This window comes from Chiloscyllium plagiosum, unplaced genomic scaffold, assembly GCF_037043375.1.
Source record: "Chiloscyllium plagiosum isolate Xiang-an unplaced genomic scaffold, Cpla_swu_hap1 HiC_scaffold_12, whole genome shotgun sequence".
NCBI classification, from domain to species: domain Eukaryota; kingdom Metazoa; phylum Chordata; class Chondrichthyes; order Orectolobiformes; family Hemiscylliidae; genus Chiloscyllium; species Chiloscyllium plagiosum.
Window position 1 is genome coordinate 65012400 of NW_028270150.1, and position 18065 is coordinate 65030464.

Sequence of the window (18065 nt, forward strand, 5' to 3'; positions counted from 1 at the left end):
ACTACAGTAGATTAACTATCTTTACTTTCAATATTGCAAAGGTTTTTGAGGAAATCTAGAATCTAATTCTTTTCACAGAAGGCATTCACTTTCCTCCCAATGCTTTAATGAACCACTTTGGAACATTATTATATTAAAGCAGTGTATGTACAAATTGTCATGAAATTTTAAAGGAAAATTGAGTGAGGTCTGTTTCACTCCAGGTTTCGCCATTCAAATGTAAACATACGGTATTCACAGAATTGTTGCTTTTTGTTTGATCTCTTTGCCTTTCACTTCTTTACCCTTGAACTCATGGAGCTGTACTGTCACCTTGGGATTTCAATTCAAAACAAAATCATGCTCAGAATTAAGTTGGTAAATTAATTCAAGATTTAATTTGGCAGACCACATTCAAGTCATTCTTACCATACTGTATCAGTGAGAAATAATTACAGTACTGTTTCCTATCCATTCCCAAATGGCAGCAAGAAAGAAAATGGCATTGTTCCACAATAATCATCTATAAAGTATGTCTTTTAATAATATTCTTTACTTAGACGGCGTTATCACACCATGGTGCATTTCAAAATTTATTGCATGCTGTGGTAACATCATGATGAGAAATAATAAAACACTAGACTCTTGCTACATATCAGACTGCTTCATGATGGTAACACTGCATCCCTGTCTTGGCTCTGACATGCCAAAAACAATTGTTTTCTACAAGTTGGCTCTGTCATTATACAATGGCATGACACAGAGCTCTTCCTGAACCTGCACAGGGATAAGCTGATCTCAAACAATAATGCAAGGTCAGCTTATTTAAGTATTGGAATTGTGTTCCACAGGTCCAATGAATGATGCACCAAAGGGAGATAGAGGCCAGTCTTTATAAGATTGACTGCCAGCAGCTAACTAGCCAAACGTTTTTTTCTAAAACAAGTAACGTTCACAAAATAGAAATATTTGGTAACTCATTTCATTGTAAAGCATATTAAAACATCAGACCCAGTTATTTCAGCTGTGCTGTGCCATTGGAAATAAGAATTCCATCTACGATGCAATCTTAAGAATGATCCTTCATCCTAGTTCCCAGAGAAGTGGTCAATTATTGGTAAGGAATAGAAACTCACAAAATCAGCACCATTGACATTGCCTGGTAGTGGAAGAGTGAGAAAGCAATTTGGCCTGAGACATAGTTGATGCAATTGCTATCCCAATGCTTTCTCTGATAGGTTTGAAATTCAACAGCTTTGAGGCCCATAGATGGTCCTTGCAGAACAAACATGCTTTCTTCTAGTGTATGTACTTATTGCTAGGGAAATTGCCAGGAATTGCAGGATGATTTCCATACACAACTACAAAGCTTACATCAGGTTTTATGATTTGGAGATGCCGGTGTTGGACTGGGGTGTACAAAGTTAAAAATCACACAACACTAGGCTGTAGTCCAACGGGTTTAATTGGAAGCACCAGCTTCTACCACCTGAAGGAGCAATGCTCTGAAAGCTAGTGCTTCCAATTAAACCTATTGGATTATAACCTGGTGTTGTGTGATTTTCAAATCAGATTTCATGGTCATGACCACGTGAAAGAAGCACTTCACTCCCTTCAGTCAGAGTTTCTCATCAGAGCTCAAAAGAGGGGGAAACTATTGTTGAAGAATCCTGCTCTAATTTTGTACCTAATCCATGCCTTGAAACAGAATTGGCTTTGTTGGCCCTTGAATCATCTACATGCTTTCCTGTTCCCAACATCTCAAAACTGTCCAATTATTGTTGCATTGAAATGTTATAGCAGCGAACAATCAGGGTAGAATTCAACATTGTCCCACTTATGTTTAAAGATGGAAAACAAATGTAACTAATAGGAGAGAAGCCTATATCTGTACTGTACAGATCTTCAATCCCCACTATTAGTCCAACATATTTTCCAACCACTGGAGGACACTTCTTACTGGCTGATTTTGAAGGAGCTAGAAGAAACAGCAATGCCCTACTTGGCTACACAGAATGACTGCAGGACCCTACCATTCCACCCTCATTTATTGAAATTTGGATGAAATTGGTTCAGTCCTGCTAGGAAAAACAGTTTATTAGAAACTGCAGTTAGCTGGCAATCACAACTAATAGTTAATGTTTATCGCTTAATCCCACTCTCTCAAGCTTCAGACTGCTAAAAGCTTCAACCCATATCTCAGCTTTCACACAGATGCCTATTCGACAGCAGTAGGCACATCAGTCAAACACATTGCATCATCTTCCTCCCTCTCACAAAACAAAATGCTCTATAGTTAGGGAAGCATCAAACCAACAGACTCCAAGCGTGGCTGTATGTCCTCACCTGCCTGAAGAGGATGTTGTTTGCCTTCATTAGAGTGACCAACAACATAGGCTGAAGCTCTTTTCCATCACACAATCCTGTTGGTTTTGCTGATTGTTTCCTCCCTGCCTCTATCCCCTCCAGTTCTCAAGCTGCTCAGTGTAATCTTCATGGTGAAGACAATTCCTTCAAGGGTCATGATGAGGGGACCATCATGATTCATATAGGAAACAGTGGGCAAACTGCAGAACTACTGCTTCTAAACCTCAAGGGCCTGCTGCAGAATGTATTTTTTGGTGGCAATGTGGCTCTCACTGTATGCTGCCTCAGCATGTTTGGTTTGAGTCTGCAGTGAACCCTTGTGCTAAGTGGATGGCTCTTAACACCCAACAGTCATCCTCTGGTTTGATACAGTGGGTCAAACACTGAGGAAACTGGCATCGAACAAAACGATCAAAGTTGCTGTCTCACACACCAAATGCACATTCAAAGGTCGTAATATTTGCGATTATGGTGCATTTCAGCATTTAGATGTGGTGGCTGCAAAGGCATGCATACAATTGATGACACCTTGTGCCATAGTGAATCCCAACCTGGCAAAGCCACAACATGCACATTCTGCCACCTTCTCTCTGATCAGACAGCAGACAATAAACCTTCCTGTCCTCACATTGAACATTTGTCACCTTTCTGATCTGTCAATGGGCAATGGTCGATGAAATATTAGATATCAGATGATCCACCCTGGAAGGAGTCTGATGCAAAGAAATGTAGGGCCATGGGGATCATTCTAGCCAGTGACAGCAGCATCTAATCCACACTGTACTCCAACGTTGCAAGGGGTGACTGGGAGCTCTCTTTTACAAAACACAGATGATGCATTCCCTGATCTTTGCTGGAGAATGTAGTGGAAGAAATACTCTTAGAAGACTCTTGGTGCTTAAGACCTCCTAGCGACAGCCCTGCCGTCCTCCCCCTCTGAGAACTAAGCAATTTGTCTACTTTGCTGTTTCTGCTACATGCTGCAGTGAAATCTAAGGTAAACAGCAACTATAGCACACAAGACTAACAGCAAGTAGCCCTACCAAAATCCTTGTCATCAACCAGGGTCTCCTCCACATGTAGCACAATTCCCTGCAAAACCTCCAAACATTAGTACAATTCCAAACAGACATTACTAATTAGCAATTAATCCAAAAGTTGCTGATGGTCCCCTTTAAATCGTAGCAGTGGTTGAAGAAGTTTTACTTCCTGCTGAAGACATGCGGCTCTGCATTTGAAAGAGCAGGCACTGGACGGAACCACAAGTTTCTAAATGGCCAGCTTCAATTCAATATTACAGGCCAAATACATCACAATCTGTCCTCCAGCTCACATTCCTAATCTGAAGCTACAGCCTCATCGAAGTATACAAACACTGTCACATGTGATGCAATTTGTGTACCAAAAGAGCACGCATAACACCAAATTCAGGGGACAATTAAAATCCATTGTTTTAACCATAATCTATTTAGCATTTCTGGCCTGTAAATCCCGAAATATCTTTGATTGTGACAGTTTTACAACTTTAACATATGTGGCACATTATATGTTCATCAGTGTAATATTGCTGGCAGCATTTGACTGTTGTACAATAAACTCCAAGTGCATAAATGATTTAGAAATGTTGATGGCTAATCAAAAACAGACAAGCAATTATTTTCAAGCATCTGTTGTAGGATAAGTGTGCTTTACCAAATAGCTTCTACTCCTCTGTACCCTTCAATTCCATGCCAAAATTATTTGTTCAAACTCACTGATTTTTTTGCACAACTAATTTAAACACTGAGAAGCTAACGAGGTATAATTCATTTCTGTCCAGTTGTATAATGTTTCTAAATTAAAAATGCAAAATACCATTTTTGGTGCTAATGTGTGATTTATTGTACATTTAACAGTTATAGGTGTGCACATGGATAAAAAAAAAGGCTAATTCCAATTTTTTAAATATTTAATAGAATAACCAAAATGTATGCACAAATGGCTGCAATCAGCAGTGTTGGTGGCAGTAGGTTTGGTGCAATTCTACCAATTAATTCATGTCACTGATCGGCGTTTTCATTCTAATGATATTAGAGATTTTGTTTCCAATTACGTGGGCTGTTTATTTGACTTTTGGTATTACAAATCAGTGAAAAACAGATTGTTAGACTTGTATTTGTTGTTGGGGTTAGCAACTCCTAGGCAAGTTGTTGTAAGCAACTGTCTGTATTTACATAACAGATGGAAGCCGCCCCTATTAGATTTAAATAAAATGCTCAGATATTTTTGTAGTACAGTAAGTGCCAAATGCTTTATACAAGGGACTGAGACAATTGAGAAATGGTTCATCGTTTAGCTGAACAGTGTCCATGTCAGCAAAAAACCTCCACAGTAACCAAGGACTCAAAATGGTATCTAACATTATCCCTCTATCTCTATATTCAGAAAAGGAGCCTTTAGCCGGTTTATCATAGCCCAGTTGTAACTGGGGGAACCTGGAATGTGTACTGAGCAACAACACTCCAGCTACAGAGCTCTATCTGATGCGAATGATGTATAACAGCAGTAAAAGCTGTAGAAACTATCAACAAATGTCAACACAATTATCTGTTGTGATGTACATGTAATCTAATCTCGTAACAGTAAATGAAACAAGTATTTCTTCTGAAAATGTTTATCCATTGATATTAACAATACCTTGAAGCATTAATTTTTGCCATTCTAAATAGCTTTTTTCACTATTACCAACAAACAGTACTTTTGAACTTTGTTATCCAAACAAAACCATTGCAAAATATTAGTTTACTGTTCCACAGAGCAATGAAGAGCCTGTTCAGTCCAGTTAGTTACAAACCCCTTTTTGTGGCTGAAGGCATCTTTCAGTATTTCCATTGTTATTTTTAATCATCTCAGCTTTCTCAGTTAATCGTGCTGTCTGTAAATAATGTCACTATCACCCATGTAGAATTGCTCTCATATGAGCATTTCAGCAAAACCATGTGCGATGGCATCTAAGGCATTCAGATTAGAGATCAGCTCAAATCATTCTCTTGAAAGAAAATTATACTCTTCTAATGTCATGTCCGATTGGCAAAACTGCTTTTCAATTTTTGGTTTTTTAATACATCTACAAGTTTAATGAACTTTGGAAGTCTTATTAATTTTCCTGGACTTTTCAATTTTCAACATTGCCCATTCATTGAAACATTTCTTTTGTCTCTAGTTGCAGTTCCAGGCATATGGACATTAAATAGAGGGATGGAATCAGACCTTTCAGAAACACTTGGATAAAATCTTCAGAAATCCCCATCTTTAGGGTAGTAAGTTAATGTCAGATATGTTTTCAGTCTCTCAACAAAAAGTTTTTAAAAACTATACTCAAATCACTCAGCTTTAACTTCAAGCAACTGTCTTGTTTCTTTTGGAAAATATATGCATATTTTTTCTATGAATTTAAAGTATGTCAATGTCTATCAATGACTTTTGAAAAGCAAAATAAGACTTCAGAAATGTGTTAATTTTAAGACAAAATGCAGCTGCACATAAATCAAACTCAGGCATGAAAATGGCTTTGCTTTTATACAATTCCTCCCATAGATCAGAGATCAGGCGAGAACATTTTTTTTTAAACATGAGAAAATATCAATCTGCAACTGAAATTTAGGTCATACATATAGTCTTCAGTCAATCAATTAAATGGTATCTATACAAGAGATCCTGCCCTGTTCTGTGCTGGTACCATGACTGGTATGCCACCCATTCGTTGAAGGTTTGCATGGCTAACAGCATAGGAGAGTGTAAGCTGTGAAGGTGTCTTACGAACAAGTGAGCCATTGCACCTTGCTAGGTTTTGTGAAGATGGAGATAAACTTGAAGCAACAACTATTGCCTTTGGTGTAGTGTGGTGGTTTCCATTTGTATACACTGGTCGGTTCTGAGATTGACTAGACGTTGTTGTAATTGAGTGGAGCGTATGTCCATTATACCGACTGAATGGATTTAACTCGTAGGCGGGCTTCTTGTTTTGCCAGTAGGGGACATTGTATGTGTTTACTGATGTGAGGGTAACATTATCCGAGGAGCCAGCTGGATGGAAACCTTTGGTGGATGATGATGATGGTGGGATGTCATCTTCCCTGAAGAAAGGAATATTGAATTAACAAGTATTCAGAACAACCATTAATCATCAACTAATTCTGCTGCGTCTATGATATCAATAAATAATACAACTGTTGACTTATTCCAGCAGTTAAGTGCTAAAATGCTTAACCACAGAATTACAAAATAAATTCAACTGATTATTATACTGATCCTGTGTTCAAAACCAATATTGTTCAGATATAACCAATACTCCAATCCATGCTCTGATTACATATGACTCATGACTTTTTCTCAATATATTTTGATCAACAACAAACAGGATTAAACTCCTTTATAGTGAAGTCTATTAACTTTTATAGCATAAGTATGAAACTCAGAATGCCATATTAAAAAATGATCTCAGATTTCTTCAGTACACAGGAATCCAAATCTGACTGACAGCAAAAGTCTTGCATTGCATTCATGAATAATACAAAATAGCAACATGACTTGTGCCAATTAAAATTACCTGAAATAAAATCAACATCGCTTTTACTGAAACATTGTAGAAATAAACCAAAAGCCTTTCGATTAATTCCATGGAATGTTGACGATTATGCTAGCGTTCAGCAATTTAGAACACGCCTTCAAGTAAATTACCCCGGTGTCTCCACGGAGTTGCCTAGCAACTTTGAAATCAAAGTGGCTTCAGCACTCCTAACAGTTTGACCTAGTTTTTAACCCACATATAAATACTGAAAGCACAATCTTCTGATCGTCTGTTTCACTTTTCTAGCAGTTAGGGATATATGAAGGTGCTTTCACCAAATGTTCTGTGGATAAAAGCACAGCATGATATGGTGTTGAGCCAGCCCTCCAATAAGTACCATATTCACAGCAGTGTGACAGTAGGGGAAAATGAGAGAGAAGCAAATTGTCTCTCATCACACTACTGTGCATGCTTCATTGTAATACGCCAAACTATCCTCATACAAAGTATTTTACCCAATTAAATGTTAAAAATTTTAAATTAAATTAAAGCTTTTTAAATTTAATCTCTAGTTTAATGCAGCTAATTTAGACAGATAGTTCAACTTGGTCAGAAAGTGAAAAAAAGGTTCAAGGTCCACAGAGCTCTTGATCATCATTCATCATCAATTCTTATCTCAAAATTCTCTCTTTTTCTTCTGGAGTCATAAATGGATATGAGAATTTAGTTTAAATGATGATAAATGTAAGTGCTAAAGCCTTTAGACTGAAACCTGCATTTATTCATTTCACGCAATAAATCAAGTGCTTGGCACAATGAAGACAGAATTAAAATTTCCATAAATTTTCTTCAACAGAACGTAAAAAGAAACAATTAGTGAAATTTGCTTAATACCAATTACAAAGCAAAACAAACTATTTGTTGACTAGGCTGGGGCTATTTTCCCTGGAGCATCGGAGGTAGAGGGGTGACCTTATAAAATCACGAGGGCGTGGATAGGGTGAATAGCCAAGGTCTTTTCCCCAGGGTAGCGGGGTCTAAAACTAGAGTGCATGGATTTAAGATGAGGGGGGGGGGGGGGGGGGAGAGAAATTTAAAAGGGGCTTAAAGGGCAATTATTTCATGCTGGCAGTGGTGCATATGTGGAATGAAATACCAGAAGTGGTGGAAGCTGGTACAATTGCAACATTTAAAAGGCATCAGGATGGGTATATGAATGGGAAGCGTGTAGAGAGATATGGGCCAAATGATGGCAATGGGACTAGATTAATTCAGGATATCTGGTCAGCATGGACGAGTTGGCAAAAGGGTCTGTTTCCAAACTGTACATCTCTATGGCATACTATCTTGCACTTCATGTAATTGCTTATAGTGGAATTAAAAATGTACAGATCAAAATAGTATTGTACAGATTAAAATCTAGCATCCCCCATGTATCGAAAATACTTCAGATGTCATTGCGCCTGTATTTCTCACACACACTAACGTTTACATCGCCTGATCCTGTCCAGAGATGCATCAAAAGTCTTTTCTTTTCAAGAAGAAACGCGTGCATCATTTTACCTACACAAGTACAGAACGTTTCCAGGTGTTAGGGTTTCCAAGACTCTCGCAAACAGCAGATGGCACTACACTGTGGTTTTCCTAAGTCACAGAATGTGGGAGTGTCTGGCGAGACCAGCATTTATTAACCATTCTTAATTACTTTTGAGAAGGTGCATGTCTAGTGGAAAGGGTGCTACTCCAGTAAGCTGCTTTCTCCTAAGTGATGTTGAGCTTCTTAAATGGTCTTGGAGCTGCAATATGAAGAGCAGTTCTTCTCCATACTTGTGTCTTGTAGATGGTCAAAAGGCTTTCAGAAGTCATGAGGTGAGTCATTTGTCACAGAATATCTAGACTTCGCTCTGTTCTTCCAGTCATAATACTGCTGTGGCTGATCCAATTAAGTTTCTACTCAATCGTGTCCCCAAGATGTTAATGATGTCAAAGCCATTGAATATCTAGTGGAAGTGATTAAACCTTCTGCATGTCAACAAATTTCACTTGCTCTATATTAACACAAGCTCAAATGTTGTCAAGGATCTGCTTAAAGTTTTGACTTGATTAAGCAAGTGAGGACTTAAGTTAAATTTCGTTTGACCGAGGTTAGTTGCAAAACACTTTTGGTAAGAAAGAATAGCCATATGGCTCAGATGATAAGTTCATGGATTTATGATATGATGAATGCTTTTAAAGTTAAAGTTCATTTAAACTTGTTGTCAAAATGCTTTAAATGTAACAAAAATGTTTATATTTAACAACACAGCTTTTTTAATAAAAATTTTTATTAAGAAAAAATTGATTTTTAAATATTACAAATACAAAACAATGCAATTCAAAACAGTACAAAAATATTACAAAACTAAACCGAAATAATAAAAAAAATTCCCCAACCCACTCTCCTATACGAATGTACAAAACATATACAGAGAAGTATAAAATTTAAAAAAAACCTAAACTAGCTCTTTAACTAAATAAATAAATACCTAACAACAAACAAATAAATAGTAATAACTCAGCCCAGCCAAACAAAACACTCATACATTCACAGTTCCTCCTCCCTGGATATTGGACTCATGAAACACAATCGTTAAGGCTATATAAAAGCCCTTGTTAGTGAGGCAGATAATTCTGTGTCCAGGTATTTCAAAAAGGGTTGCCATGTCTTGTAAAAATTCTCAGTTTTGTGGTGTACCATATTTGTGAGAAAGTCCAGGGGAATATGCTCCATAACAATCTTCCACCAACCCGACAGGCCTGGGGGGTTTTCTGATATCCAACCTCGCAAGATATTCTTCCTTGCACAGAATGTAAGAATATTGAAAAGTTTATTCTTATGCGCGTCTGAAGGAAATACAATTGGCAGGCCCAAAAGGAGCGAAATAGGGTTCTTCTCCACCCCATACCCAAAATCCTCTCCATTGCACCCGCTACAGCACTCCAATATGTTTGAAGCCTGTCATAAGGTCAAAGACAATGGGAAAGCGTACCCCTGCAGACCTTGCACTTGGGACCTGCTGAAGATACCCCTGGTTTAAATTTTGACAAACGGTCTGGGGCTAAGTGCACCCTGTGGAGAATCTTCAACTGTAAAGCATGGGTCCTATTGCAAATTGATATCTTCCTTGCATTCTCCCAAATATCCTCCCATGCCTAGGAAGAAACGTCAACACCCAGCTCTCTTTCCCACATCTTGCAGAGTCAAATCAGACTCATCTGAGGTGGCACCCCCAAATTGGTGATATAAAGTACTGACAGGGAGTGTACTCTTCGCCCTTAGTGCCCCTCTTTCTATGTCAGATTTGTAGGGATCAGTCAAAAGTGTGGTCTTTTTTTGAATAAAATCCCTAACTTGAAAAAAACGAAAGAGGTCTCTATTAGGTAACTCGTACTTCCATACTAACTGATCGAAGGACATCATCACATCTCCCTCAAATAAATCACCCATGCAAGATATACCCCTAGCTGCCCAACGTTTAAATCCTAAATCTATCATACCCGGTTGAAAACCCAGCATACCCACTAAAGGTGTAAACAAAGATGTTTTGCCAATATTACCTTCCCTCTGCCAAGTTGCCCTCCATGCTTTAACAGTACTGATGACTATTGGGTTATGGCAATATTCCCTAACTGTCCTCACCTTGTCCAAAAACAGCAAACTGGTAAGGGGGCACCTTGCCTGGGAGGCTTCGATATCTAGCTATATTGAAGGAGGGTCCCCACAAACCCAATCACTCAAGTAGTTCAAAAGCGAGCTTAATTGGTAATTTTTAATGTCCGGAAGGTCTACTCCCCCAAATCTGTGAGGCAACTGCAGTTTGGCTAATTTAATGAGGGGCCGTTTATGGTGCCAGATAAAGGAGCTGGACCAACTGTTCAGTCTCCTGAGTGTTTGTTTATTGAAAATCAGGGGGAGCATCCGTATAGGGTATAGCAAACAAGGGAGAATATTCATCTTAATAAGCGCTATCTGACCCAACCATGAGACTGGAAGTGCCCCCCATCTTTGGAGATCTTGTTTAATTTTTTTAAATAATTGAGTAAAATTGGCTTTGAACAGCCAATCCAGAACTGGAGTAATGAATATGTCCAAATACACAAAACCCCCCTGTGACCATCTAAATGGGAATCTATAGTCACTCTCAAGAGCCAACTCTTTCGTAAGACCACCCATAGGCATAGCCTCTGATATAACAAAATTAATCTTATACTCTGAAAAAGCGCCAAACGCGTGAATGCATTGTATCAGGCAAGGCACTGAAAGTACTGGATTTGTCAAGAAAATTAGAACATCGTCTGCATATAGTGAGATCTTATGTAATTTTGACCCCACTTCTGGAGCTGATATATTGAGATCCCCACGAATGGCCTCTGCCAACGTTTCAATCACCAACGTAAAAAGTAATGGTGAAAGGGGTCAGCCCTGCCAGCTGCTCCTAGAAATATTAAAATTGCTTGATCGTACCCCATTGGTAACGACCGCAGCGAGAGGTACACTGTAGAGAACCTTTACCCATCTTATGTAAACTTCGCCCAGACCAAACCGGTCTAGTGTATAGAAAAGGTACGGCCACTCAACTCGGTGAAATGCCTTCTCTGCATCTAAAGAAATCACCAATCCCTGTATTGACTGCTGTTGGCATGCTTGAATTATGTTAAGCAGCCTCCTAACATTATTGGAGGATCTGCGACCCTTTATGAAGCCCATCTGATCCTCTTTAATAATAGATGGTAACACAGTCTCCAGCCTTAACGCAAGAGCCTTAGAGAGGATCTTAAAGTCCACATTTAAGAGCGAGATGGGCCTGTATGAAGCACAGTCTTCCGGATCCTTCCCTTTTTTAAGGATAAGTGAAATATTGGCCTCTCTCCGAGATGGTGGGAGACAATCATGACTGTATGAATCATTAAACATATTCGGCATCGGGTCTGACAGTATACTTATAAATTCCTCATAGAATTCACTGGGAAGTCCATCAGGTCCGGGCGCCTTTCCACTCTGAAGCTGCCTCACAGCTTCCTGCACTTATTGCTCTGATAATGGGACATTGAGAAAGGACTGTTGTTCGGGAGTCACACCTGGGAGCTTCAGATCTCTAAAAAAGGATTCCATTTTGACCTGCTCCTCCTCACAATTCTCAGACTGATATAACTTAGAGTAGAATCTCTGGAACGCCACATTAATCTTTTTAGAATCACATGTTAGGTTCCCAGACCCTTCCCTAATCGCTGTAATGGTTTGGGGGGCACTTTTCTTTCTGGCAAAGTGTACTAAGTATTTGCCTGGCTTGTCACCATGCACGTATAACCTTTGCTTTGCAAAAGCCAGCTCCTTTTTTGCCATCTGCGTGAGCACAGAATTTAGTGCAGACCGCAGTGGCATAATCCTCCGTAGTTTGAACCAATGAGGGTCTGTCAAAATAGGCCTTCGTGGCTGCCTTCAACTGTGCTTCAATGAGACGTTGCTGCTCACCTTTCTGCCACTTCCTATTGGTGGAATATGAAATAACTAACCCTCTGGCATAGGCTTTGGCAGTTTCCCAGAGAACAGATGAGCTATCAACCGAGCCTATGTTGATGTCTAGGAATGCCCAAAATTCCCTAGAGAAATACTCCACAAACTTACTATCCATGAGAATAAAGGGGTCCATTTGCCAATACCTTGAATCCACTGTAACATCCTTAATCTTAACCATGAGGTATACTGGAGCATGATCAGAGATGGCAATATTACCAATCGTACAGGATGCCACCAGATCCAGGGTTACCACAGGGGTCAGAAAAAAAAATCAAGCCTTGTGTGACAATAATGCGATTAGAGAAAAATCCCTACCAGTAGGGTGGGGACACCTCCAGACGTCCACCAACCCTAATTCCCCACACAAACCCAATAACTGTTTAGTTTGTGCAGAGGGTATTGAGGGGCCTTTAGGCAACCTGTCTACTGTGGAGTCCATGAGGCAGTTAAAATCTCCCCCTATAATGATATGCCGAGACGTGAGACTTATCAGTTTAGAAAAAGCATCTACCAAGAATTTAAGAGGATGAACTGGGGGACAATAAACATTTAAAATGCCATATTCTTCCCCATTTATCAAGGCTTTAACAAAGCAATATCCACCTTCTCCTTTCTAAGACTCAAGAGTACCTTCTCCTTCTTAATTGGTGAATGACTTCCCTTGATATTCCAGGTACACCATTTAATCGAATCATTAGCCATAATCTTCTGCAATTACATTTAAATTCCAGAGAGGAGGAGCCCGAACCACAAATTGCAGAGCCTTAGTGTTGCATGGTCCACCAAATATAAAAACTACATAAACTAAAACCACTACATTTAACAAACAACAAAAACCAGAAAACAAACAGACATATAAAGCACCAATAGCGCTGAGTAGGGGAACTCACCCCCTGCCCAGAGGAGGGAACTACCCATCCCAAACTGCCCATAAAAAGGCATCTAACCATCTCAACCACCTTCACTTCTCCCAGCTAGAGCCGTATCGCAAGCACAAGCTAAAAAGAATAAACATCCCATAGAATATCAATATGAATAAAAAAAATTCTTTTATTAAAAAAAGGGAGAATAAATACTCCACCCATCCTTTGGTATGTCCTAACTTAGAAATTTAAAATGTACATGTTAACCACTGCCAGACATAGCTTGAACCAAATTACAAATCAATAGAGGAGAAAAAAGGGAAAACAAAGCTCCAACCAGATTTCCTCCATTTCTTTTACAGAAATATAAACACATACCCAAACAACAATATTTATACATACTACAATTGTTTAAATTAGGTTAGTTTGTCCACTAAGTCTCTTGCCTTCTCCGATGTGTCAAAGAGATGCATGGATCCATCTAAGGTGATCCGAAGCACTGCCGGATATCTTGGAGTACTGAATCCCAAGCTCCTTCAATCTTCTCTTGACACCATCATACGATTTTCATTTCTGGATCACCGCCGCTGAAAAGTCCTGAAAAAACATGATCTTAGACCCTTCATAATTTAGGCCCTTTGGATCCTTCCCCTGGAGTGTGGAAGCCTCCATGACTCTCTCCTTATCCCGGTAATGATGGAACGGTACCAGGAAAGGACGAGGGCATTGACCCAGACCCAAACTCCGCACTGCGACCCGGTGAGCCCTCTCTATCTTCAATCCTCTCATGCCAGTCTCCAAGTCAAGGAATTTCGGAAGCCCAATCTTCAACAAGTTCCGCAGGCCGCTCACCTTCCTTACCCTCAGGCAGACCGATGATCCAAATGTTTTTTCTCCTGCCCCTGTTTTCAAGATCATCCAGTTGGTCACGCAAATTACAAACCTGCGTCTTCAGGCCTTGGATCTCTTCCTTGAATGAACTGGCATCAGCTTCCACCACTGTGACCCTATGCTCCACCTCATCCATCCTCTTCTCCAGGTCTCCCAGCTGCTGCTCATGCTTCTGCAGCATGAGAGATACTGGAGCCAGCTTCTCTTCAATCTGTTTCCCCAACATCTCGTGAGATTTCGAGAGCTGGTTCACCAGGTCCTGGAGAGTAATCAGCTCCGAGGCTGCTGCAGGCTGAGCTCAGGCCCGGCCTTGGATGCTCCTCCTCCCTTTTTAGGCATTTCTGGACAGCTGAAAATACAGGTAAGTCAATTTTTAAATGCTTCTTGGGGCTCCATAATCTTTCCAACGCCCCAAGAAATCCTGATGACCTGGGTTGGGTGGGTTAAAGAACCATCCTGCTCCTGCTGTGATGCAAAGCTCTGCAGTGCAATCGCCGCCATCTTAGATCCACCCCCCCCAGCTGTATTTTAAAGAGATTGCAACAAGCCTTGAACACGAATATTATATGGCTATTCTAAATCTCAATTTATTTTAGGCATCAACAGTTATTGCAGCTCTTTTAGTTAAATGATGTTGATTGGTTTTGGAGAAAAATTAGATATATGATTTTGGATAATGGTTAATCACTAGGAGGTGTTGTGACATACTACGAGCCAGAATACAAATTGTTCTACTGGTACCACATTATTAGTAAACATGTCAAAACTGGCAAATTAATCAGACAGGCCATTAACAAAATAACTGGCATCTGAAAGAATGAATCAGGAGACAGTAGAAACTAACGTCACTGAAATGTGTATGACTTCTAAAGAAACCAATCAGGAATTGTGATTCTTGGAGGTCCAGCGTACAAGAAAGGAAGACTGAAGACAGAAGAACTTCAGTCAAAAGAAGAGACAAAGGACCCATGCCAAATGAACCAGAATTCAAAAGTGAGTCAGCTTAAAAAAGTACTGCTTTTATTAAGTATCGTTTAATGTCGTAATTTCTCATCACCTAAGGGAAGGAAGGTCAGTTGATGGATCAGCTGATCAGGCCTAGGATACAGCCTTGAGGAAATCCTGCAAAGACATGTTGAAGGTAAGATGATCAGCGTTCAATGTGTGTCACTTTATAAACTGTAGCCACCTCCTGACAGGCAGAATGTGCCACTTCTCGCTGAGGAAGATGCTTTAAAGAATTGCAGACACTGCTCATCACATCACCTCCTGCACCTATGTTCAACTTTATCAGTTCTTAAAGACAGGAAAAGTCCTGCTCACGACAATTTTCTGTCAGACTCCATTTTATTTCTCCACATTAGGGTTCCTTTCACCTCATTTGGACTATCCTTAGGAAAGGCTGACAAATATTTGACATTCAAATGGATTAGCATAGATAGCAAGTGCCGGCTTTCATACCCAAGTTTTTAATATATTCCTTCAAATTGGTGGCCCGTTTTTGTACATCTCTTATTAGCTATTATTCACAACCAGAATTGTGCTGAAAGCTTGTGTTAATTATTCACGCCCCATAAAACTGAACACTATTACCTTAGTGCACTATGATATGCAGCCAATTCTTCCCACAACAGAAATTGCTAGATTACAAAATTGAGGTCTTTGATGTAATGAATGTACATTACACAAGAAACCTATCTTCCTAAAATTGATTCTGTTCTGCTGATAAATATTCTGAAAACAGAATGCATCAGAAAATGTCTTTTCATGCCTTATGAGAGGCAAAAATTGATTGTCAGAGAAATAAAGAATTATTTTATCTCACAACATCATTGAACAGGGTGCAGGTAAGAATTTTTCATTAGTGATTTCAAGACATTCCAAAAACACTTCATGGCCAATTAATGGACAGATTACGTATTTTGACAATTTGAGTTCAGGAATAAATTTGAACGGGGATCCACTGGGAACGCCCATGTGTTTTTTTTTTGTAATAATGCAATCAAATCTTCAACATCAAAGAGGAGGACAAATGGGACTTCAGCTGAATGACACATCTGAAAGGGGATAAATCTGATACAGCAGCAATGTACAACTACTGAACGTGGGCATTAAATAACATTTCACTCTTGAGTGGATGGAGTGGGTTTTAAATCCAGGATCAGAAATGAAGCCTCCATTTGCTGCTCAGCTGGGCATTTTAAAAAATGCAAGAGAACTACTGAAATGTATAAACATACTTCTTTTGTTTTGTTGGTAATAACTAGCAGTACTAAAACACAGTTTCTGGTCATCAGCCCATTCTTTTGCCTTTGACTTGATTGGGTTCAATTTTTTGCTAAATTTTCCAACAAAACAGTGAAGCTGCTACAAAGATAATTATTTCTGAAATACATTGTAAAGTACTGTATAAATACAAATTCTATCTTTCTTAATGTTCTGAAGTACTAACCTGATCTCATTGGGAATTTCCTCCTCTTCATACTTGTTTTTGTTCTTCCAATAGAACATAATGACAACAATAGAAAAGATGCAGAGGAGGAGAGCCAGGATACCTGTCACCACAGCTCCAATTACTATTCCAACATTCTGGAGTTGTGCTGTTGAAGCAAAAGAAAGGAGAACTTAAACTTTTGTTAGGTACTCTCTACAATCTGCATCATCTTACAATTGGCAAATGATCTAGTGCTTAACACCTGATACCTTTTAGTCAGCTGATCTCAAATTACTTGTGTGTGTGTTCTCGGAGGAAGCACCAAGCCTCTGGCTGGGACCATTCCTGATGTACCTCCGGATTATTTTATTTAATTTAAACCAACATGCGGCACATTAATCCAACATACTGATCCAACAGAGCAATGGCATCTTTAACTTCCGTAAACCATTTTAAAATAAATGTTTTGGGATATATTGAAAGCTTTTTGATCAATTAGCTCATTGCTGGAACTTCTGCAGAACTACCCTGAATAAGCTCTCAATATAATGGCAATTCCACACATATTATGGGAATTAATGTCTGATTGTGGACCTACACAACTGGAAGCATGACAAAAATAATATTCATATCAACCAAGTATTCAGCGCATTTCCAGTAGAATCACAAAAGTGAGGTGAGAGTATGTCCAAGACTCAAACACACATGCGTTTGTGATAAATATAACCATCTTAAAATTGTGAAGCATCAGAAATGAATTGTCTGTTCTTTGGAGTCTTCAGAGTTCTTCCAGAATTGACTTGAGGCCTCTAGTAGACGTCTAGAAAGCACTTCATAAAAACTTTAAGCACTCCTATGAATTGGAAACTGAATTGCACATTCGCATACAAGACTATAAGTTAGTTAAATCTAGCTGTGGTACAGTAGTAAAACTCTGCGTACTGATGGATCAGGGCTTCAAGTCTCACATCATGATTACATAAAATACCTCACACATTAACACATTACAGAGGGAATGTTACCCCTCTGAATGTGTCATCTCTTGGTAAAGTCATTCATTCGAGACTTCGGGCCCCTCACATCTCAAGATATTTTCAAATGCCAGTAAGGGAGTTCTTCCAGATTCACAGACAACATCCAACTCTCCCCGAAAACCTAAAACAGATGACCTAATTGTCTAATATAAAACAAGGAACTGCAGATGCTGGAGATCTGAAATGTGAACAAAGTGCTGGAGAAACTCAGAAGGCCTGGCAGCATCTGAAGAGCGAAATAAAAAACAGAATTAATGTTTCAAAATCATTGATCTTTCTTCAGAACTGAAAGCAGCTGATGAGGAGTGGGGTTCAAGTGCAGGGGTGAGTTGAAGGACTGAGTAAAAGAGATGGAAACACTATCCAGAGAAAAAGAAAGAAAAGGGAGAAG

The 18065-nt window shown here is 39.3% G+C and overlaps 1 protein-coding gene across 4 annotated transcripts in view; it reads right to left on the reverse strand.

The window, feature by feature from the left end:
* Nucleotides 1-341: 341 nt before the first annotated feature.
* Nucleotides 342-18065, reverse strand: part of igsf11 (immunoglobulin superfamily member 11) — a 207964-nt gene continuing 190240 nt past the window's right edge. For 3 of the 4 annotated variants that reach the window (XM_087992881.1, XM_087992880.1, XM_087992879.1), the window contains 2 exons: nucleotides 16659-16806; nucleotides 342-6461 (listed from right to left, as the gene is read on the reverse strand). In XM_087992881.1, coding sequence (XP_087849007.1) covers nucleotides 6029-6461; nucleotides 16659-16806 — 581 coding nt within the window. In that variant the 3' untranslated portion in view covers nucleotides 342-6028. The remainder of the gene's footprint in view (nucleotides 6462-16658; nucleotides 16807-18065) is intronic. The other variant, XM_043700766.2, reaches the window with a different exon arrangement.